The following is a 23040-nucleotide window of genomic DNA, read 5'->3' as shown; positions in this document are numbered from 1 at the left end:
TTACTCCCTGCTACCTCCTTGACCATAGGTTTTGAAATCTAATTGCCTTCCACTCATTACCTGGGAGGAGTCCAGTCAGCTCTGAGGTGCAGGGTGGCTCCTTCTCTGGCTGCCCCGGCAGCCCTGGGGCTCCTCCTGGAGGCTGCTGGTTGTGCTGGTGAAGTGCTCAAAGATGTTTCATGGTTCTTGGGTGGGTTCAGGCTGGGGGCCAGCTCCGTGTGGGCTTTCCTTCCAGTGACCCCCCAGCCCTGCCCAGCACCCAGTGACCCCCCAGCCCCCTCCAACCTGACCTTGCTCTCTTTTCTCTCCTCTTTGGCTGCTCCAGCTGGTGCCAAAGCTTTCTAGAAACTACCTGAAGGAAGGATACATGGAGAAAACGGGGCCAAAGGTAGGATATGAAATATTTCTCATGTATTATATTTTGCCAGAGAGGCAAAGCTGTAATACCATACATTTTTATCACCTGGGAGCAAACATTAAAAAAAAAAATCTAAAACCATTTCACAAACTCACTGCCCCTTCCTGCAAGCCCCCATGGTACAGCTGGCCCAGATCCTGGCTGTGGTGTCTCCTGAAGACACAAAAGCTGCCTGTTCTCAACTCCCCCAGACCATCAGGATCCTCCAAGTGCCTTGAGACTCCTGGATCATGTCTGGTAAGAGAGAACCTGTGCTATTTCAGTGTGTAATCCAGCATTTTTGACTCTTCAGCAAACAGAGGGATTCAAGAAGCGATGGTTCACCATGGATGACCGACGGCTCATGTATTTCAAAGATCCCCTGGTAAGATGAAGGTGCCTGGGCTGCCTGTTGGGAATTATCTGCAATAATAATAGTAGTAATTTTAATAATAGTAATAATAATAATGATAGTAATAATCTGCAGTGAAGCTCAGGCTGGTGGGAGAGCCAAGAGGGCACGAAGCTGTCACTGCTCGGTGGCTCTGCCTGGTGTCCAGCGTGCAGTAGCCCTGTTCATAGATACTCACCAAAAATTCTTTGGAAGCCCTGTTCACTGGGCATTCTGCATCTGGATTTTGGCTCCCTGGTGTTGGTGCTGTATTGTGGGTGCCCCTGGGGGATGAGCAGGGGTTCTTGGGGTGGCTGGTGCTGTTGGGGTTTGGCTCATGGGACTCGTGGCTGATGCAGGGTGAGCCATGTCCCAGCTGTCTGGGACCCAGCGCCCCCTTCACACTCACACCTGCCTGACTGCTCTGCTGTCTCCTAGGATGCCTTTGCTAGAGGGGAAGTTTTTATTGGGAGCAAGGAAAACAGCTACAAGGTGCTGGAAGGGCTCCCACCGTCCACGCAGGGAAACCACTGGCAGCACGGGATAACCATCGTCACCCCGGATCGGAAATTCCTCTTCGCCTGCGAGACAGAGGACGACCAGCTGGAGTGGATTACGACCTTCCAGAAAGTCATCAGCCGGCCCATGCTGCCTCAGGAATACGCAGGTGTGTTTCCTGGTGGGGGCTGGATGTCAGCCTTGGCTCTGCTATTTCCCAAGTGTTGGAGGATGCGATGGCTGGAGGGGCATTGGGGATGCAGCGACATCGCTCCCTCCTGTACGATGTGAGCGGGGCAGCCCATGAAGGATGTTGGGGGAGGATACAAAGGCTGTTTGAGCAGAGAGGGGCTCACACTGAGAGGAGGAGGATGGTATCCTTCCTTCTTCATTGCCTCTGGTGTGATGCCCATGGTGCTGTAAGGATCAGTCATACAGTTATAAGAATAATTGGAGCCAAGGAGCATCAGCACAACAAGAACCATTAGCAGGGTGGGCTTATGCAGGGCTGCCACTGCCTGCCAGTGCTTATCCTGCTTTTAACTTTATTTTCTCTGCTTTTTCCTTTCAGTGGAAGCCCATTTCAAACATAAACCTTAGCTGGGACTGGCTGGGCAGACCTGAGGAGTGAGCTTCTGTTTACAACACAACGTGGTTTTATTTGAAATGTTTAAAATAATAATTAATAATAATAACAGTAATAATAATAATAATACTTCCCTTTCCCCTCATCATTCACTTGATCATGTTGGAAACTGAGAAGGATGGCAGCGGAACTTTGGAGAAGATGCTGATCCAACTTGAAATTCAGCTCTGTAGCTGCTCCACGGGATGGGACAGGTGGTCCTGCCCCCCCCATCACCCCACACCCACTGGAAGGGGTGTCCCACCCAGATTCAGCAGGATGGCAAAGACTATTGGTGGCTCGTCCCAGGGGGAGATGGAGCTTTTCCACATGTGCAGGTCCCTGGGCTCTGGAGCTGAGCATCCCTGCAGTCCCAGCTGGCTGCCAGCCCTTTCCAGGGGGCTGCGAGTCCCCGAGCTGTGACATCCTCGTGGGATGGGAAATTGCAGCCTGGAAACACCTGAAATGGTGCTGTGCAAAACGGCTGGGCCTCCCCATGGCATTGGGGTAAATGATAAGTAAATTACCTCCCTGTGGAGGGGTGGTGATGCTGCACCTGGACAGGGTCAAATGGGATTTAGAAATAGAGGAAATGGGCACCATCAGGCTCATTACTGCTTAGGGAAGGGCAGGGAGAAGGGGACTCAATGGGGACAGAGCAGTGTTGCCCCAACCCTGCAGCCCTGCAAGGGAGACACGAACCCATGAGGTAATGCTGGGGAAGCAGAGCTTTGGGGGCCAGGCCTGTGCTCTGCTCCCTGGGTCATTCCTCTGTCATGGTTGGGGGGGATTGCACTCTTTTGGGAGCCTGGGATGGAGTTGGGGGGGGTTGAGCTTTAGGTGCAGTTTTGCTGACAGGCACATCAAAGCCTGTCCCAGCCCACCCCCAGCAGGCATGTCCCTTCTCCAGTCCTGGTGGTTGCACTTTTTTCCCCAATAATTCTCTCAAATTTTTTTTTGGTTGATTTTTTTTTTTCTTTTTCTGCCAAGAAAAAAAAAAGAAAAAAAAAAAAGCTGCTTGAAGTGACGTTTCAGCGCGGTGTTGAGCACTGTAACTCCTGCAGTCGGGGCGGGCGGGCTGGGACCTGCACACCAGGTGCTGGATTTTTACCCAAAAATGAAAGGACCAGCCCCGGACACGGACCCGTCCAACGCGTTCCTTAGGTTGGTGTGTGTAACTGAGAGCATCTCATCAGCTGTGTGCATTCGTTCTGTCACTGGTAAGACAACTGTGGTACTAAATGTCATTCGAACCAATAAATTATTATTATGTCAGAGCCGTGGCCGTGTGGTGCTGGGGCAGGGGAGGGAGGTGGGGTTCATAGAACAGGCAGAGCTCTGGGGGTGTGGGACACCCACAAAACCATCTGCCCCACCCTGGGCTGCTCTGTGGGGTGTTGGTGAGGAAGAAGCTGCACATAACATATTCCAGGTAAATATATTTCATGCAAGCTACACACAGTTATGTGTATTATTTTATATATTATTTGTGTATATGTGTGTATTTTATAGTGTAGATTCTATATATTTTCTGTGTAATACTCCTGTATGTATGCACACACATACACATATATATACATGGATATACATATATATACACTCATACTAGTTCTTAGGATTATAGACATAAATATTATGAAATGGTTTTTGACTATTCACAGACACAACTATAAACTGCATAGGACATAGAGTATAATATATGTGTGTATGTATGAACTGTTCATATGCACACATGCATGTATATATAGCACTCAGATACATACATTTAATTTACAAATATATAAACTAAATGTATTTCATACACCTGTCTATATACATTTTTATAATTGCAATTTTATAAAATATGTAGTTATATAAACATGTGCATGCTTTTTATATAAGTATATAATTTATAAACATAGAAATGTAAGAGGAATATATTGCATATAAACACAAGTATATCCACATGCACAACTATAATGATATATTTAATTTGTATTAGAAGTATTTATAAATGTTGCACACAGGCTCACCCGTCCTTACTTACCAACCAAGGCACGGCAGAAGCAGGGAGAGGACAGATTGGACACATTGCTTATGTTTTATAACTAGCTGTAAAGATTGGTCTTTGTGTATGTATAATTAAGAATGATATATTATAAATTATATGCCATACAATTATTTAATTATTATCTACACAAAAGGCTGTTTGTATGTGTGTGTATATACACAAATGTAACCTCACACTGGGTCATATATGCAGGACACAGGAGGGGACACTGCTGCTGGACACCTGTGGACACCTTACACCACCCATTCCTGGCAGCCAAAGGCAATGAAATGATGTGGTTCTAAACCTCTGTCGACATTCCAGATCATTTATTAAATGTCTGCAGCACCATCCTGGGTAGGCAGCTCTTCCTTAAACTTGCTGCAAATCAAAGCAATCCACCTCTTCTCCAGACATTCCAATAACCCCCTAGAATTATGCCTTCACTGCACAAAGGTGAAGCTGCAGCACTGAGGGCTGGATGACCCACAGTCAAATGCAGAGTGGAAAAAACAGCAAGGAAACTAAGATCTCTGCATGGAAATCTCCCAGAAAGCAGCACTATTGCACATCCTGGTATAAAGTGTTTATTTGAGACTTCACAATTAACACAAAGTCTTCCTGTCAATGCCTTTTTTTTTTTCATACAGTCAATAAATTTGTATTAATCCCTCCCCCATGCATGATTGCTGTTTATTAATCTAAGCTTTTTTATTTTCATCGTGAAAAAATAAAGCATTGTTTCCCCACCCTTTCATCTGTTCCCTGCACCAGACTGTGCTGCATTACAGAGGAGATGGAGAATGGCTATGCCTACTGCTGGGGGTGAAGTTACTCCATTATTTATTGATTTATTCTTTTTAACAGAAAATGTTAAATGAATCAATCACCCAAGAAAAATAAATATATCATAAAGAACCAGGAGTTCTGCAGTATCCCTTTTCTTTACACACAGCTCAGTTCAAACACATACACTGCTCACGGCAAACTGTGTCACTGTCACGCCGTCGCCTGTATGTTGTTATGGACTTACACTGAAAAAGAATCTGTTCCAAAGGAGAAGAGCCACAAGCCAGAGGAGGTATTTTAGATGCCAAATGGAAGCCAATTACCTACGTTCCACTGATGGGCTTTTACTCAAGAGCAATTCAAATCTTGTGCTTTTCAGGAAGTATCGGCTAAAAACACACTGTGTGGGCTTGGCCAGAGCCACACCCTGGGGAGAGGGACAGGCAGTATGAAGGGTGTGCATGTTACTCATGGCAGTGGAAGCGAGCTCTTGTATCAATGTCTCTTGCATGTGCATCTCAAATTATGCTGCCTGGCTCGTCTCGCAGTACTTTTGGCACCAGCCTCGCAAATAAATTATTCAATTGCTCCCCCTGCCTTTCGAGATCTTCCTTGGAGAGGGCAGAGGTCAAGGAGGCTTTCTCATAACAGAGACGGTACTGGGCAGGCCATGAAGGACAAGACCCATGTTTATGCTTTATTGAATTACTGTGCAAAAGGGAATACTGCATCAGAAACCGCAGAAGACTATGTTTTAATCAGTCACCAGCCGCTGCATCGGAAACCCACTAACAACTGCTCCGATTGGTTCGTTTGGCTACTTTTTGTTGGTATCTTTCTTTTTTTTTTTTTACATAAATAATATAGACCGACATTATAAACATTTCAGCAACCATTTCTAAAAGACCAGAGGAGCCCTTTTAGGCGCCAAGAAACAACCGCAGGATTCAAATTCCAAAAGTGTCTTTGGAGTCATCGAATCATCAGATTTACACGGCACCCAATGACAACAACATTCAGTCGAGCTCGATAGGACTGCTGTCTTCCTGACCATCTTCTGTGTCATCATCTTCTCCAGTTCCCATCAGACTGTTTAAAAGATTTCCTAGAATGAAATACAGGACAGTTAAAATTGCTAGTTTTACATTCTCATCTCAAAAACTTTTAACTGATCTCCTTCCATCCTGCTATGGTGCAGATTCCTGTAACAAAAAAAAAAACCCAAAACACACAAAACCCAACAAGAACACACAACCAAAAAAAAACCTAAGAGGAGAGTGTTTTTTGAAGCAAGACATTAGTATTTTCACACTGGTGTCCATTAAGAATATTGATTTGGGAAGCTGCACACTGTTAGCCCTACACAGGACTGCTGCTGTTTACTGATACTGTTCCTTCTCTAACAATACACTGGAAAAACCCATCAAAGTTACATATTTATGTGCTATACTTGCACCCTGAGGGGAAAACACACCCAACTACATGAGCAGCAGTGAAACTCTCAAGAAGGTAGCAACAGTCCTGAATCAGGCTGTAAAAAACTCGTTAGAAATTCAAATACACTTAAAGGTGCCAGAATTGCTGGAAAGCAAATTACAGATGGTAAAAACGTGATGTTCGTGTTTTTCACCAAACTTTGGGTATCAGTGAATTGATATTTGTAGTTAAAGCTTCGAGTCAGTTTACAAACAAAGAAGCTTAGTTCTCAGGGGAAAACATTCAATTTTATTCACCTTTTACTCAAGAGCCAGGAAATGAGGGCTGAAATTCTCGATTCCCTTTCATTTCTTGTAGAAGGGCAGTATTAGAACTCTAACAGAGCCCCAGACTTGACTTAGGGAAAATCAGCCACTGAAGTCTGAGGAAATTAAGCTTTAACACCAGTAAGACGCTTCTTTACACTAGGAAGTTATACCACAATGTCAAAAATTAACCATAAGAGTCATTTATGTGCTTCTCCCCTTCTCAAAGATGAGAGGTCTACTAACTCCACCAAACTAGTATCACATGCAACCAATTAATCCTGTGTTCTACAGCAGGGACTGTTTCTACAGGCTATGGAAAGAGCTATAAATTCATTAGAACAGATTATGTTTCCAGCACAGATGTTTTATGTAAGTCTGGTGGTCCCTATAAACCAATCATACCTAGCAATCCTCCGTAGGACGAGGTCTGCTTGGGTGGAACTCCAAAGAAAAGCTGTCCTATTCTATCTAGGTACTGAAACGACACAAGATGAAGAAAAATGTCATTTATTCCATTTACTGGTGGAAATACTATGGGCAACAGTCACCCACACAAGGTAGATCACCAACTTCTATTTACAAGTCACAAAACAGGAGACAACCAGCTATTTTTTAACTAATTCAGGAGGTTAAATCCTGTTTATGAGTAACTCACCTCATTATACATGGGATCCCTTTTCAGCGAAGGTTGATACTGTTCACACAATACTGTAAATACTGTTAGCTTTCCTCTAGAAAGGAAACAACCAAAAATGTAATCTCAGTAACAACTGAAAAATAAACCAAGAACAACATGACAGAAATCAGACTGTACCCATCAACTGCCAACAAGAGAAACCAGATGAAGTTTAGCAGTGGTTGAACAAAGGGTGGGCCCTTCTCTATTGAAGGATGTTTCTGTGTGTATGTCGTAAAAACAACTGATGCGCTGGTCTTATTTTTTAAGCAGAGAAATCTGAAAAAGGAAAGAGAACAAGGCAAGTTAAAAACAAAAGGCAGAAAAACAGTTTCACACGCAGAAAGAAAAAGGGAAGCCAAAAGCTCAACAATCTACTTCATTTGTGCACAGAGGCCATCTCAGCCTTAAACTGATGGCAAAACCCAACTGGTAGAGATGTACATTTTTGGGAATGGTTTGGCCATCAACTGAGGAAGGGGAAAATCACTACTAGAATACACTGTGGAATAGGCAGGTTAGGAGGGAGAACAGACATTAAATAATAAAGAATGAGTTTAACCAGGATTTAAGCAGCTTGTACACAGGATGGTTACTAATAGAGAGCATCAATTTAATCAAAATGTGGAAACACTGGCTACCCTGTAATTCACATTTAACATGATATTGCATTTACTGGTCCAGAGATTACTATGCTGAGGCAAAAACTGAATTAAATCCAATCCAAAACACATCTCCTTTCAGTATGTATCTGTCAGTGTCCGATGACTCTGCCATTCTTTTGGCACCACCTCAAAATAACGTGGCATCAGGACCACTAATAAGTTCAACACACATGCCTAAAAGTCTCATAATAAAGCTACACTTTGAGCTCCCAAGCCATTTGTCCCCAGCCAGCAGATCGATCCCCCAAACCGATCAAATCTTCGTTCAGGTCCAGTTAATTTAACTGGCAATCTCTGCCAGTCCCATTGGCCTAACGGGCCTTTATGTGGGACAAATGCTGTCAGCAGGGTCTAGGAAGGTTGCCACGAGCCATCTCATTTTTGATGGCAGGCTGGCCTCTAATTCTGCACCCTCACATGTGCAAAGGCTTGGGGCTCTTTTGCCTCACTGCTAGGCAAGGAACTGCAATTATTTTCATTAGAGTATAAACTGCTATGTAAGAGGATTTAGCACAGTATTTGAGATATAGGCCAGTAAAGGATGCAGTAGTAGTGCTGTGTAAACACTGAAAAAATAGTCTGTTACTCTTAATTTCTGCCCAGAATTTCTCCCCCTTCAGAGCAAAGCCCCATAAAATTGCTTAAGAGTCCTGCTTATACTGGATTTCCATAAAGTATTTGAGCTACTGCTCAAAATCACAGCAATCTATAGCAACCAGCTATGGAAAGGAGGACAAATCTGATATGACAGCTCAGTGCTGCCAAAAGAGAGACAAACTTGCTTGCACCTCCTCCCTCTCCCCCAACACCTACTCTCTCCCTGACTCCCTGCCACACAGTCCTGTCTCCACCTCCTCCTCAGACTCCTCCATGAGCTGCTTTCCCTGACTGAAGAAAGCCATCAGCTGATTAAACACAGTAAAATTGGCTTTGTCAACCTTCATTCTACATGAGCTCTGCAAAAGCACATAATTGCATTCCCACCTCCTACAAAAGAAATGCCTGAAGTAAATGAGAGCCTGTCAAACCAAAAGCCATAGTGCTGCTGCTCAAGGACCAGGGTGACCAGGATAAATTGTCTCTGAGGATGAGACTGAGAGCAAGAACTGTGCTAAAGGTAAATACAGAGCCTGCTTAGGTCCAGTCTTTGTAAGAACATCAAGGTAAGCCCTCACTGGACATAAAGTGGTATTAACAAAGCTAAGAATTGTGCTTTCATGGTCAAACAGATTGCATTAATTCTTCAGGCAATTAACAGGATTTCAGGTTTCAACCTAAATACATTGGTTGTTTTTTTTTTTTCCTCTCCAGTCTGACCAATTTAACACACCAGTTTTCAGATGGTTTTCTCCTGTTACCACGCAAAATGACTTTCAGAAGCTCTAGCCAGTTTCACAGTTTCTTTTGAAAAGGATGCATGGTTAAACCTACAGTTATCCTGATTAAACTGGCCCCAAAACACAATGTCATCTCAGCAAAATACTTGCACAGAAGTTTAACACCTACTGTAGTACTGCCTGAGCTACAAACATGTCCACCTCACTGCGGTATCCGCGGGACGACGAGTATTCTACCAGCATATTTGCACAGCCCTCACCATCTGTGGAGTGCAAGAAGTGATACCGAGATTCACTATAGTTTTGCTCTGGAAAAAGAAAAAAGAAAAAGGCTTTTAAGAAATCAGTTCATCATACCTGAGTGCAAAACCAAAATTTATTAGGCTTGCACTTTATCAGCTGGTAAAAGAACAACAGCTGCGCACGTGGTATATAAACAAGACAACTAGTAAAAAGTTTATAAGTTACAGACAACTTATAAAGGGAAATAATAATAAATTTCAACTTAAATACATTTGAAAAACTGCTATTAAATACAGTTTATTCAATGCCAGCTACCACTGGCTTGAACTTTGGTCATATCATTTTATCTAACTGCATATTGACACTTCACATGCTTTCATCAAGAAATTCCACATTAGACCACGTGCACCAAGAAGTCAAACAGCACCTTCAGCGTCCTTCTTTCTAAGTGCACAGAAAGAAGGGATTTCCTATTTTTAGCTTAGCCCACTCTCGCTATCAAAATTAAAATTGCTTCCATATGCTGAACAGAACAGCAATTATACAGGAAAAAGGTGTAAGAAATGGCAATGATTTGTTAGAACTTGTAGCAAAGCATAGTGCAAAAATCACTGCAATGACAGAACCCAAGAGCTGCTAACTCTTGGAATTTGAAAGCTTTGTTTTAAAAATCTGAGTCTTTTCTGATGAAACTCAAAAAAATACAGACTAAGGAAACGTAGGCATCTTGCTCTTCAAGAGAACAGTGAGCAGACAGCTACAAAATGGAGATTTTTACTTTCAGAATGCAACTGTTTCTTATCCTAATTGTAGCTCAGCTTCTAACTCAAATGCTCTGAGGAAAATCCTCCCTTTCTGGATGGTAGCAGCCATCAGGCTAATGTAAGTCCATGGGAGCAGCTGTGGGATTGCCTATGGCAAGCAGACAGAAGATGAGCTGCAGTGTTGACCATTATTGGGGTCAGGATTGTTACATGAAACCACTGTCATCACTTGGCAGCTACTGAAAAAATGTAAAATAAACAATCCTTTTGCACAGTTACTCATGAGAAACCACAGAAGAAATGGCATGTATTCAACTGTTCTCAATCACCTTTGTTATGTTTTGAACACGAGACTTTAAAAACTGGTTATCATCCACAATTAAAATAATTATTTAGATCATTTTGTGTTTATCTGACATCCCATCACAAGTGATAAAATGGTTCATAAATAAAAGGCAAGAGCATTCATTCTGGAATAAGCCTGCTGGCCAACTTCTCAAAAAGTACTTATTTACAGTCCAGTGACTGTTTTGGATACCAGGTGAAGTGTTTCAATCTTTGTCATGTTTATCCAGGATTTAAAAACAAAAATCCTCACCAACAAAACAGCTTTGCTCCCCAGCAATTTTCCTCCTAATGACACAAACTACCTCAATGTCCAAAGATTCAATCTGTCATTTATAGAGAGCCTTACAGCAGTTGTGTTTTGAGGTTTGCACTAATGTAGAGCTACAGCTCCATTTTTTTTCCTGTTAGTAACATTAAGATGATGTTATTGCAAAAATCAGATAATGGCAGAACTCAATCAATCACTTCTATCTCAGCTTCCTCAGATTATTTCCAAAGTAGATCTCATATAATATCTTGCTTTCAATATTTTCAAAGGGAAACACAAAAAAGCCAGTTGATTTTTCTTACCTTTCCACAGGGTAATAGCTAGTAACTGGTGTAGTTTTGGATGTCCAAGTTTTCCTGATCCCCCACTGGACCATTTTAGTGCTCTGGATACGAAAGCCACTCGTTCAGGAGAATTTGGATCCATTAAACTAAACAATTTAGCCAAGTTTTCTAGAAACAATAAGATTCAAAAATATTTAGCATTAAGAGAAATAACATGATCTGCTGCTTCTAGTGCATTTATAAGATACATCTTTAAGACAGGTAGTGATGTTAGTTCCAAGCATCCACAAAGTTATCAGGAATCCATTATTCTCTAATAAACTTTCCCCTCAGTCCATTTCTATGGGGAAGGTAACCCTGAGCCATGTGGGAATGCATCCAAACAGGATTGCAGCTTTCAAGACTATTAACAACAGTCACTGTGAAGGGAAAGCACAGCTGAACACCATCAAACCGAGTGCAAAGGTCACCTCACCTAAAAGGTCTTCTGCTACTTTTGCATCCGATTTCTCCAAGGACTCCAGAACCAGCATGGACAGATCAGCAGCACTGTTTTGCTACAAAACAGACACACACTGGCAGTGATGAACATATGAGCACATAAAAGAAAACATCAGCCAGAATTTTGGCAGCAGCGGGTTTAATACTTTTATCAACGTCTACAGCCAAGGCACAGCATCAAGTCTCAGCCCTCCTTTATAAAAAAATTATAGTAATTTGATGGCATCAAAAGAGAAGCCTCCAGGAAAGCAAAACATGGTTATTGTTTGGATGCTCACAAACACTTCTGCTGCATGTTCCAGTTTGGCATAATCCTTCTTTGTGGAGAAAGGCTCAACAAAGAGATAAAACAAAAGATTACAAAGCAATTAGCCCAAACATTTACCCCTCAGAACTCACCATTCATCTCTCAAAATCTTGGAATAACAATCCCCTGCCAACCAAACCACACACACAAAACCAGTGACTTACTTGGTTATGACTGAAGAACAGCAAAGCCCCTGAATACATAAGTTCTCTTGCTTCTGCGTGTTTTCCTTGTGACATATACCTGAAAAAATACCAAAGCCATGATAAAAATTACCATGAAGTTAGTTATACTTAAAGGATTCAAAGATCACTAAAGTTTAAAATAAAGGCAACAAATAATTTATTTTTAAATCAGGTTAGTTTCAATAATGATGTAGCTTTAACTGCAAGTTGCAATTTGTTTTCTGCTGCAGACTTCATGGAACAAAGCAAAGGATACAAGAATGAAAACTGAGAGCTACAAATCTGATTTGGGCTGGAACAAAGGAAAGGCAATGATGCCAGGGGTTCACCTGAGTAAAATATGCCAATGCACTGAACTACACCACTCAGAAGGTGACTTTGGAGCCTTTACCGAAGCCATCCCAGTGAAACAATTTTTGGAACAGCCCCTGGAGAGCTCACACACTGCCCAAGTGACTCCAGCCCTCTCCTCACTGATGTTTCCTTTCCACTGGTTTAAGTCTCTCTGACCATTACAACTCTGCCAGGGGACATCAGCCAGCAAGATTCACCATATGACACTTTAAAAGAAACAAAATATAACACTTCAAAACACACCTGCTGCAGCTTCCATCTTCCTTACTTAAGAGTCAACCAAGAAATGAGGAATGAAAGAACTTGTTCTCAACCTCAGGAGCCTCTGACCACACAGCTGTGATTGCAGCCTCCTGCACATCATCACTACCAGTAACTAAAGCTCTAGATTATAAGCACAGCATTTCCCATAAAAGCCCAGTTTAGGTGTGGCAGCAGACATAGTTTCCAAATTCCATTTCTCTTAACTGCTTCTCAAGAAGTTTGTGTTCTCAGTAGTTAATAACAGCAGCTGATTTTCTCCTATCAGCAGAGATAAGATGACCATGCTGCTTTAGAACCTGCAGTGTTTGGTTTGTCCTCTGTGCCACACCTGGCTGGGCTGTGCCCGTGTCACCCCTTTCCATTCCCTGGGGGTCAGGGCAGCCCTTCTGCTCCTGCAGCCCAGAGGTCCCCCAAGGTGACCCAAAGCCTCAGAGTCCCCGTGGGGTAACACAGGGGTTGGTATCTCTGGGGTGAAGCAGTCAGGGGGTGGTGGGACAGAGAGGGCATGGGGGGTGTCACACTAACCAGGGGGACAACTGGATGGAGCAATGCATCCCAAAGCTCTTGTGCTGTGCCTGAGATTCCTGTCACACGTGACAGCTCCAGGAACAGGCCCTACTGGTAACATCACACAGACAACAAACAAGGAAGGAGACAGTCCTCCCATCCTGCTCAGCAGCTCCCACAAACCCCAAGGTCTCTTATACAAAGTAGCAGAACTGAAATAATGGATGGCACAATGGTGGTGTGCTGGAATAAGGATCCTCAACAATTTGGATTTGCAACCACCACGGTGAATGTTCCTCATGTGAGTCAAACGGATCCGCAGCTCCAATGTTTTTATAGTTGGGCTCACATCCAGGTTTGCTTCTAGGAGTTTGACTCAGTGTGGATCCACTTCCACAAGTTCTATTTCCAGCAGACTCACAATGCTATTTGGGAGCTCTTAATCTGGGAATTATTACAGGAGATACTAAAAGATGCTGAAAACGGTTTCACAACATAAAATACATTTTAAAGTGTTAGGTTTTTTTTTAAAAGAACTTTTATAAGAAAAGTTCTATTTAATAAAAAATAAATATTGATGGCACTGCTCTAAATGGTATTTAGGACAATGGAAATCCTGGAACATATTATTCATACCAGAAAAATCATTAGCAATGTCAGGAAAATAGAAATTGATGTCACAAGGATGTTACACTTGGAAGTTTGACTCAGTCACCAAACCATGAAGAGAGAAGGGTTCAGCCTGGCCAGCCTGTGGAGTGACACCAACCAGCCCAGGTGCTCCTCTTCAGAGGAGCTCAGGGTCAGGCAGGAACAGCAGTTTTCCACCTGCTCTGTGGATCACAAGGAGGGATAATAACTCTGCAGGAGGCAGGCTTATGGTAATCTTTCCTCCTCCACTTCTTCCCCTCCTCCACCCTCAAATTCATCTCAGTGTATAAAACTGAGTCAGGATTTCAAGTTTAACCTCTGACAGACCAGACTAACGTTCTACAGGCCAGTGTGTTTAAAAGGAGTAAGCACTGGCTATCCCAATCACAATTCCAGAGCTGAGGTCATCCCAATCTGTGTTAACGTGTCTCTGGAAAAATGCTGATATTTAACACATTTTACAGAGGACTGACAAGAGTATCCAGCACTTTCTTTTGGCCGCAGTGACTTTCCAAACAAGTTTCACAGTCACATTTCACCTTTTTGCCTAGAAGGAAGTCCTTTTCCCAACCAAGCAAATGTCACCTTTTCAATTAATTGAGCACCTCCTTTCACTTGCACTTAAAATTGAAAAGGCAGGATTTTTGATTCCAAATTAATTCAGAGAGGCTTAAGCAAAGTATGTGAGTTAATACATTCAGAGGACTGGAGGAGAAGTGACCCGCTGAGCCAAGACTTTTTGCACCACTGCAGACACCACATCACATAATCCCTACTATAAAATAGGCCAGGCTTTGTCTTAAATTTAGATTTATTCCCAAATACAATTTAAGTCTTAAGACCTGGATGGTGCCTTGCTGATCCCATCAGAGGGTCATGGCAGAATGAACTGCTTTAATTTGATGGTGCTGGTACACGGGGGCAGGGCAGGGCAGGCTGTCTGATGAACACTGGGAGCAAAAATAGGACTTTCTTCTCTGGCTGCTATTCTTCTGTGCTTTGTCACAGGCCTGTTCCTATCCTAACTCAGATGAGGTCTGAGGACAGGAGTCACAAGACCGGGAAGGTGGAAATTTCTTCACAGAAAAGGTGGACAAGCATTGGAAGGGGCTGCCCAGGGAGGTGGTGGAGTCGCAGTCCCTAGAAGGGTTCAAGAAACAACTGGATGTGGCACTGAGTGTTCTGGTCTAGTTGACAAGGTGGTGACTGGTCAAAGACTAGACTTGATGACCTTAGAGGCCTTTTCCAACCCAATGGATTCTGTGAAGGCAATTTTCCCTCCTGACCTCTCTTAGCAGAGCCACAAGCAAAACAAAGCTGGGACCAACCATGGAAGCCCCTGGAACAAACACCTTATTCTGTGCCCCTGAACACAAGGGCCTATATTTTAAACGCTGACGAGAGAAAGTGTGACCACTGCAAGTTGCAGTGAAACATAAAATCTGAAAAATTTTGCAATAAAAATAATTTCCTTATGATGTAAGAGGCAGCAGGAACATTTCTGAATAAATGCCCAGGCCTGCTCTACTTAGTCTCCGTCACATACACAAATACTACATCAGATGGAAAAAACCCTCCTCCATGCAGGCGATTTCAGCCACGCTGAGCTGCCCCTTTCCCTATCTGACAGGGTGGCTGTGCCCTGTAACAAAGTAGCCCTGTGTCCTGGCCGAGCAAGTCAACCTTCAAACCCCGAGACCCTGACACAGCTGGCAGCGCTTGGGCCGCGAAGGGCTCAGCTCCAGGACGGCCCTGCAGCCCGGGACAGGGGCGAGCCCCGAGCCGAGCCCCGGGGGAAGGCCGGGGGACCATCACTCGAACTCGCCGGGACGTGGGGCCGCCGAGAGGCACTGGGGGGAAGGGGGGGTTAAATTCCGCGCTGCCCGTGACCTCCGGGCAGTTTAACGCAACACCCGCCGCGCGTCACCGGGGCAGGGACCGGGCAGGAGCCCCGCCGCTCCCTCAGCCGGGCTGGGGTCGGGGTCTCCCTCAAGCCCCTCTCGGAGCCGCCGGGGCGGGGCCGGCCCGGGGGACCCTCCGGCCCCTCCGGCCGCCGCTCCCCGGCCCGGCCCGGGCCCCGCCGCGCGCCCGCCCCACCCCGCCCCCCTGCGGGCCAATCAGGGAGCGGGACTCCGAGATGGACAGGAGCGGTGGCCAATTGGAAGCGGCCGCGGGCGCGGCGAGCGACAGCGGAGCCCACTGCGTGGGAAGGCTCTGCAAGGCCGGGCGGGGGGGGCGGCGCGGCCCGGCCCTACCTGAAGAACAGCGTCCGGTACATTTGGTGCGCCTCGTAGTAGTCGCCCTTCTCGACGCTGGCGCGCAGCTTCCCCTCCACGCGCTGCACGCCGCCGCGGTTCCTGCCGCCGCCGCCTTTCGAGGCTTCCTGCTCGGCCGCCATGATCGCCGCCGCCATCAGCGCGAAGCACGGGGAGGGGCGGTGGCGGCGGGGGGGCGCATGCGCACGCAGCGCCGGCCCCTCGCTGCCCGGCTTCCGCCCTCACGGACGGCGGCCCGCGAGGCTCATTCCACGCGGCTGCGCGCGGCGTCACGGGGGCGGGGGGGCGGTAACGGCCCCGGGAAGGGCGAGCAAGGAGCCCCCGGGAGCGGGTCCGGCACCGCTGAACCCGCCGGGGAACGGCAGAACATATAAAAAAATCAAGGAATGGGTGATGGAGCGCAGGCAGTAACGCTGGCTGGGCGCTGCTCTGGCTCAGGGACGCAGGCGAGGCTGGGGACAGGAATTAAACGACCCCCCCCCCCATTTCACACAGATGAAAAGTTATCCAGCACCTACCAAATTGGGCTTTTCTTCAAGAATTTCAGTGTGATGTTTATCTACTCACCACATGCTGCTCCTCAGAGCTGTGTGCCCCTGCCCCAGGAAAAGCCCAACTTAAGCCCCCTCTCCTCCCCCAGAACACTCAAGAGCAATGACCCTGCTCAGGGAGGGGGGAGAAATTTAAAATTAGTCTTTTTCCTCAGTTATTTAAGCAGCTGATAAAAAAAATAATTAAAGAAAAGAAGCTTTATTTCTTGTTTCAAGTATTACATGCACTTTCAAAAATTAAAACTCTTTATTTAAACATCTCAATAGCATCTTGTCAGTTTGGAGGCAGCAAAGAATAACAGACATTTCGAAAAGCATTTACAAAAATACATTGCACAAAGTCCTATCTTGCTTTTTTTAAAAATAAGTTAGTGTTATTCAAAATATTCCCCCCCTCAGCTACCTAATTTCAATTTACACAGGATAATTCTAATTTTAAATATGTAACCTATAGTATGAAAACACCTGTACATGTGTCATCTACTCCTCTGCGTAGGCCATAGGTTATGTCTCTAAGTCAAGTGAAAAAACAGTTCTTCACATGGAGACTTTTGTATTTAAACATTCGAGGACTGTTGTGCAACATACATAACTCTATTCAGAAAACCAGTCAGCAGGTCCATGTGGTAACAGTTCTCTGTAACTACAAAACGCACTAGAACAGCAAGATAAAAATTCTGCATACAAGTAAAGTTCAGGAATCTTTTTCTGAAAAGGATCTTCAAAAGCAGCAATGCTAAGGGGGGCAATAAGCAGTTTTCATCTCGTTCTACGTGGAAATGTTGCTTCTGGGAGCAACTCTAATCATCTCACACCCGACTAAGGCTTCTGGGGAGGATCAGGAATGCCCGTGTGTTTGCAACAGCAGCGCTGAGCACAAGTCCCTCTTGTAAGTGTGACGTGGAGAGAATTACTTCAGTCTTGTTTTCCACACACTGAATTATCACAGTACATTTATGGAGTGTAACAATGAACCAGTCTAACGAATTCTCATCCCACAGAGATTGCTTTTGACATACTAATATTGTTCAGTTGCTGTATACCAATGTTTACTGAGCAATTTAGCAGGTTTATCAGCTCCGATCCAGACAGTCAGTACATCAAGGTCGATTCGGAATTAACACTAAAAAAGAACAAACTGGCCAAGTTGCCATGGTAAAATACCTTAAAATAACTTCAGTTACTGAAAGTTATCCCTGACTTTTAGAGCAATTCACGGCCACAAATTACAGTAAAGCATTCTCAGTCGCTGGTGTTTAACTGGTTTTGGTTGTGTTAGCTTTCCCTGACAGTAGTATTTATTATATTCAACATGTACCAAAGAAGCCCTTTTGGATCCACCAAAAAGGTCAAAACCAAGGGTCAACTCAAGGACACCTTTAGCCACAGTCAGTGTCCAAAATATACCACAGTTTTTGGCTCATGGTGCCAAGCTAGTAGAAGGATGCAGTTAAGACCTGGATTAAAAAAGAACAGATTCCTAGTTGCAGAAAGTGTGGTTTATTCTTTTAAAAAACCCCTATACATTCATTTGTAATAAAATATGTGTCACCTGTTTGCCAACTGGGCTTTATGAACCAGAGCTGTTTGCATGCATTATTTCCCTCAGCATGGACACAGAAACATGAAGCGAACTGGCAATTACAAGCTGAGCGTTAGAGCAAATAAAAATCGATTTTTTTATACATTTCTGCTGACAGTCTTCTGCCTTTATCAGAGGACCAACAGTTCTGCAGTGTGTATCTTGCATCCTCGTCCTTTACAGGTTCCAGTGTTCGAGGCTCTCCGGTATATACAGATTAGGAACAAAATGTACAACGAGCTGTAGTGTGCTTTACTCGGCAGGTTTCCCGTGCACTCTGAACCGATAAAGGCAGGTGTACTCTGCATGGCCCCAGTTAGAGAAAATCCTCAGCTCCACTATCTGGAATGCGTCTTCATTTTCCTCCTGGAGAAGGGAAAAGCAAACACACGAGCCAGAGTTAGGTTTGCTGGTACAAACACCTGCAACTGAAGCTTTCTTAGATTCTGCAGCTACCAACAGTCATTAATAGCTAAGTCACAGCTTGGGAATTTTCTGCCCCTTTGAAGAAAGCCTTCCTTGGATTACAATTATTTATTTATAAGTGAGTCAGAAACAGCATGAAACAGACTCTTCATATGTTTAGCAACTTCACACCATTTGTGTCCAGATGGCAACAAGCCTTCCTCCCTTATCTCTTAAGGCCATTGGTTTTGAGGCAGATACTTTTATTTTCTGTGGTTGTGTGCAATGAGCAGTGAAGGGAAAATGCCTCATTCTCAGCTGGACACTGTAGAAGCTGAGGTAGAAAGTATCTGTCTCCTGACACTTTAAATCTAATAATCCAGACTCACCATCACTGGAAACATCTGCAGTGGCTCTCCTTCTTGATCATAGACATACTCTCCTAGAAGCTTGCCTTCTTCTTGATATTCATCATCCAGACCCTGTAACAACAGGATAAAGGTTTTTACTTCCATCAAATTTCAAATCAAACCAAAACTAGAAGCATGTCTACACAGCTGAGTATCAACAGACAGCACTCAGAAGACTATCAAGCCAGAAGAGGGAGGAAGGATAAAACAACAAAGTGTATGAAGAACTAGACCAAATTAAAAACCATCATCTCCCTCCAAAAATGTTTACTGTTGTATAAAGCAAGAGAAACAACACCCCCAAAATTAATTTTAACACTTCTTATTCCTAATCTTAAATCTTACTAAAAATATAAATGCAATTTTGAGAGCAATGACTGAAACACTTTAACATCATCTCATCTGTCCTCCCTTAAGGCATTATTTTCCAAAGTATGTAACACAAATATTCTTTATGTGTACAAACATCAACATAAATTCAGAGACAGACTTACATATACTGCAAAATTCCTAGGAGCACTGGTGATATTTCCTGTTGGTGAAAGTGTTTTTGGTATGTGTTCCACTGTAAAGGCAGTTGGATAGATCTTCATTGAAAGTCTCACTACAAGATAGCCCTGTGATCCTTTGAAAGCCCAGCAGTTTCCTGGATACATGTCCGGCTAGACAGGAGGAAAGTGGAGAGAACAAGATGAGACACAACAAGAAAAACAATCCATTATTGTAATGGAGAGTTGTAATGAATTCTGAATTCTTAGGAACAGTCTTAGATAGCAAGTGACAGAAATAATCTCTTTGGTGGAACTCTTCAGGAAGTCCCCACATCCACCCAAGCTCCCAGCAGTGTTTTGAAGACCCACCATGAGATTACTTCTCAACAGGAACCCTCCCAGTGCTCACACTTTGCATAAGTCCAATGCACCCCCCAGGCTTCCTATAAGGGTCTAAATTTTGCTAGAGTAGGACTTAAGCTGTGTCCAGGGACTACCAGAAGAATCCCACTCTTAGGAACATAGTTCGAAGTACCTGTGCTCCTCAATATATTACAGACAGGAACACCCAGCATCCAAAAAAACCCAATCCAATCCACTCAACACACTGCTGAATTTGTTTACTTGGCCTTTAATTACCTGAATCACCACTCTGGGAGACTGAGAGTAGTACCACAGAGGAATTCCAAAGAGGCTAATTAATGCTGTCTTGGTCTCATAGGTTTCAGAACAGCGAGTACTCAGAATGCTGCCACCTCAAAAGAGATAGATCAGGTTAGCAAAAATAAATGTCTTCAGGAAGAAATGAGTAATTAATGAGATTTATATAAAGCATAATGAATACCATATTAAATATATTGTTAGGATCAAACAATTTTCTGGGGGTACAAAGCTTCTATCAAGTACAATGTTATTTTAAGAATATGTCAAAGGTTTTTAATTTCTTTCTTATCCAGTTGTAGATGTGTTGAGAACTGTTCTAGCCCTGTCCACACACACCTAAGCTGATATACAGCCCTGTAAACACCATCATAGATTGCAGTAGACTGATGATCAGGCAACACACAAGACTAACCTCTAGTCTTCAGTGTAAGATTTCTAGTAAATAATGCTAAAAACATCAATAGGAAAAATGGTGTTTCCTCTATTTACCTCCAGATTCCAAGGCAAAATCCACCATTCCAGTCTTGTCTTGAGAGTAGAGTTTCAGTGCATTATTTACAATAATCTGTGCTTGCTGCAGATGTATACATAGGAGAATGGAAAGAGAAATATTTCAACAAGATCAAGTGATAAAATAACTTATATATACACATATCTGTGAAGTTACAAGCATCTTTTTGAGATGCTGCACTTCATCACAAGTCTTTGAAAGCCTCTATCAAGACAAGAGGCCATTTTTAATCCATGGTTGTCTGTCTTAAAATACAAATTCACACTATATTTTGACCCGTTTTCTTTAAAAGCTGAATTATTTCCCCCACCCTCCCAAGACCCTGAGCTGCATTTCTTTGGTATACTTGTTCCTTGGGAATTCTTCCGTTTTCAAGACAGCACACTGAATTCAAACACAAATGTTCACAACAGGCATAAGCAATGCTGTAAGAATACACTTCTAAAGCATTTTCTGTAGTTCTCCTCGTTTCAGTGAATGTTCCTGACATCCCTCAAAATCATCATCATTTATGTCGACAGTCATGTTCCACGAAACGCCCATAAAAGAACTCTTTACAATTTAATTTTTGAAAACTTAAACTCACCGCTTCCGTGATCCCAGAAATCCCTGCATTAGTCACAGCATTTGTGACTACTTCAGATGTTAGTTTTTGGTTTGTAACAGACATATGGAGAGTGATATTCTTGAGGATCTGCAACTCCAGATCCCGCAGCAAAGTCTGCAGATCCCTTTTGCTCACAAAATTGGACGTAAGCCACTGGAGAAGTGATTCAGGAAGGTCTTCTTGATGATCACCAAAAAGCAACAGCTTGACAGATTCTCTGACCTGGGCATCTACCTAGTAGAAGCCATTAATAGTTGTAATAGAAATTATTACTTTTCATAAACTGTTAAGTAATACTCATATAAAACAGGCACATAGCTAGACCATATTTGAGCAGTATTACAAGATGGTACTTAAGTCAAAGTTGATAATCCCATATATCAGTAATTACTGTTGTATTTTGTCAGACCTTTTAAAGCCTTCAAAAGAACTTAAGCATGGTTTTTTAGAAACAACTCTCAGATGCAAACCCCTGCCACTGCAGAAAACAAGCTATAAACTCTTGTCTAGTAAAGTGTTACACACAAATGGAAAAATGAACAGTACCCCTACATAAAACACTGTCATTCTTTGAGATTAATACTACCCCCATGTTACCCATTTCAGTACATTTCAGAAAGTCAGTGAACAAAATTAAGTAATACCAAGTTTTGCTGGGATAGTTACAGAAGCTGCAGAACCTACTTTTTCATGAATGACATCAATTTTCTCGCAACTCGTCTTCATGCTTCCCTCAGATAACAGCTCTGATTTCATCTGAGACAACTCTAGTTCCAACATTTTAATTTTGGACATAAGTTGACTATGTTGATCATCATCTCTGACAAAAACAAGGAGACAGTAATTAGGAAAGAGTAGTCTGAATCATTCCATCAAATCCCAAAGGTATGAGAATGTACTTGTCTAATACAAAGTGCTCTCCTAGTTTAATTATTCATCAGAATACACATAGTAAACTCTGAAGATGGTACTTTAGACATACACAGAATTCATATATTCAAAGCAAAGTATTTTGAACTTGTGGACAAATCCAGCAGGGCTGACTTCAGATCATCAACAGGCTGCCAAGCTAATAAACATATACAGATTTGGGGGAATTTAAAGGTTTCTGGCAAAACAGTTTGCCACTGGTTAGAAAGAGTTTCAGGCTACCTTACTCAAACCAGAATAACTTCAGAGGATGTGCTGAGTTAAAGCAGCAGCTCACACATGACAATAAAGATCAGTGCTCAGTGCATGCTATGGAAAAAGGTATCAGCCATCACTCTAAAGCCATTTAAATGGCAATTCAGCAAATAAGTGTTTATTTTTCTCTTCTAATTGGGGAAACTGCTTAATGAAGTGCTGAAGTTTTAATCCCAGCATTACACAGTACAAGTGGAAAGTAGCCAAAAAGTCAAAAACTAGTCAGAACTGATACAATTCAAGAATTTAAATATAAAGGCCATCAAAAGCAGTTACTGTATACTTCACTAAGTGATCTGAGGGAAAATTCTAATGCATTTATAAGAGGACAAGAAGTCACTCATTCTCCTCCACTAAATAAACAGCTTTCTCTAGTGAAAATGTAGTTGCAGGGTTGCCCCCACACTGGAGGTGGGTCTTGTGCTGATGTTCAGCATCCCAGTTGAAATCTACAGTAAGACAGAAGAGCTCTTGTTGACAATACAAACCCTCAGGGTCAGTTAACTGACACAAGAAAAGGATTGTTTTACT

General features: G+C 43.2%; 3 protein-coding genes across 13 annotated transcripts in view; 1 reads left to right on the top strand and 2 right to left on the bottom strand.

Annotated features, from left to right (window-relative positions):
* The window catches only part of ADAP1 (ArfGAP with dual PH domains 1), a 49294-nt gene extending 46108 nt beyond the window's left edge, over window positions 1-3186 (top strand). The window contains exons 8-11 of the mRNA XM_064673106.1: window positions 326-388; window positions 711-782; window positions 1227-1455; window positions 1858-3186. Coding sequence (XP_064529176.1) covers window positions 326-388; window positions 711-782; window positions 1227-1455; window positions 1858-1886 — 393 coding nt within the window. The 3' untranslated portion in view covers window positions 1887-3186. The remainder of the gene's footprint in view (window positions 1-325; window positions 389-710; window positions 783-1226; window positions 1456-1857) is intronic.
* A 1325-nt stretch (window positions 3187-4511) lies between these two features.
* On the bottom strand, window positions 4512-16300 carry GET4 (guided entry of tail-anchored proteins factor 4). Its single transcript, XM_064673111.1, has 9 exons — window positions 16084-16300; window positions 12032-12110; window positions 11535-11616; window positions 11078-11227; window positions 9322-9460; window positions 7289-7429; window positions 7130-7205; window positions 6877-6949; window positions 4512-5834 (listed from the first exon to the last, which is right to left on the bottom strand). Exons 1-9 carry the CDS (start codon window positions 16239-16241, stop codon window positions 5746-5748), a joined length of 987 nt encoding a protein of 328 aa, XP_064529181.1. The 5' UTR covers window positions 16242-16300; the 3' UTR covers window positions 4512-5745.
* A 538-nt stretch (window positions 16301-16838) lies between these two features.
* The window catches only part of SUN1 (Sad1 and UNC84 domain containing 1), a 33018-nt gene continuing 26816 nt past the window's right edge, over window positions 16839-23040 (bottom strand). For all 11 annotated transcript variants that reach the window (XM_064673089.1, XM_064673088.1, XM_064673098.1 and 8 more), the window contains 7 exons: window positions 22009-22144; window positions 21304-21558; window positions 20696-20780; window positions 20183-20298; window positions 19547-19714; window positions 19032-19124; window positions 16839-18603 (listed from right to left, as the gene is read on the bottom strand). In XM_064673089.1, the coding sequence (XP_064529159.1) occupies window positions 18490-18603; window positions 19032-19124; window positions 19547-19714; window positions 20183-20298; window positions 20696-20780; window positions 21304-21558; window positions 22009-22144 (967 nt within the window). In that variant the 3' untranslated portion in view covers window positions 16839-18489. The remainder of the gene's footprint in view (window positions 18604-19031; window positions 19125-19546; window positions 19715-20182; window positions 20299-20695; window positions 20781-21303; window positions 21559-22008; window positions 22145-23040) is intronic.

Source organism: Pseudopipra pipra, chromosome 16 (assembly GCF_036250125.1).
Source record: "Pseudopipra pipra isolate bDixPip1 chromosome 16, bDixPip1.hap1, whole genome shotgun sequence".
Lineage (NCBI taxonomy): Eukaryota > Metazoa > Chordata > Aves > Passeriformes > Pipridae > Pseudopipra > Pseudopipra pipra.
This window is presented reverse-complemented; position numbering and strand designations above follow the sequence as displayed.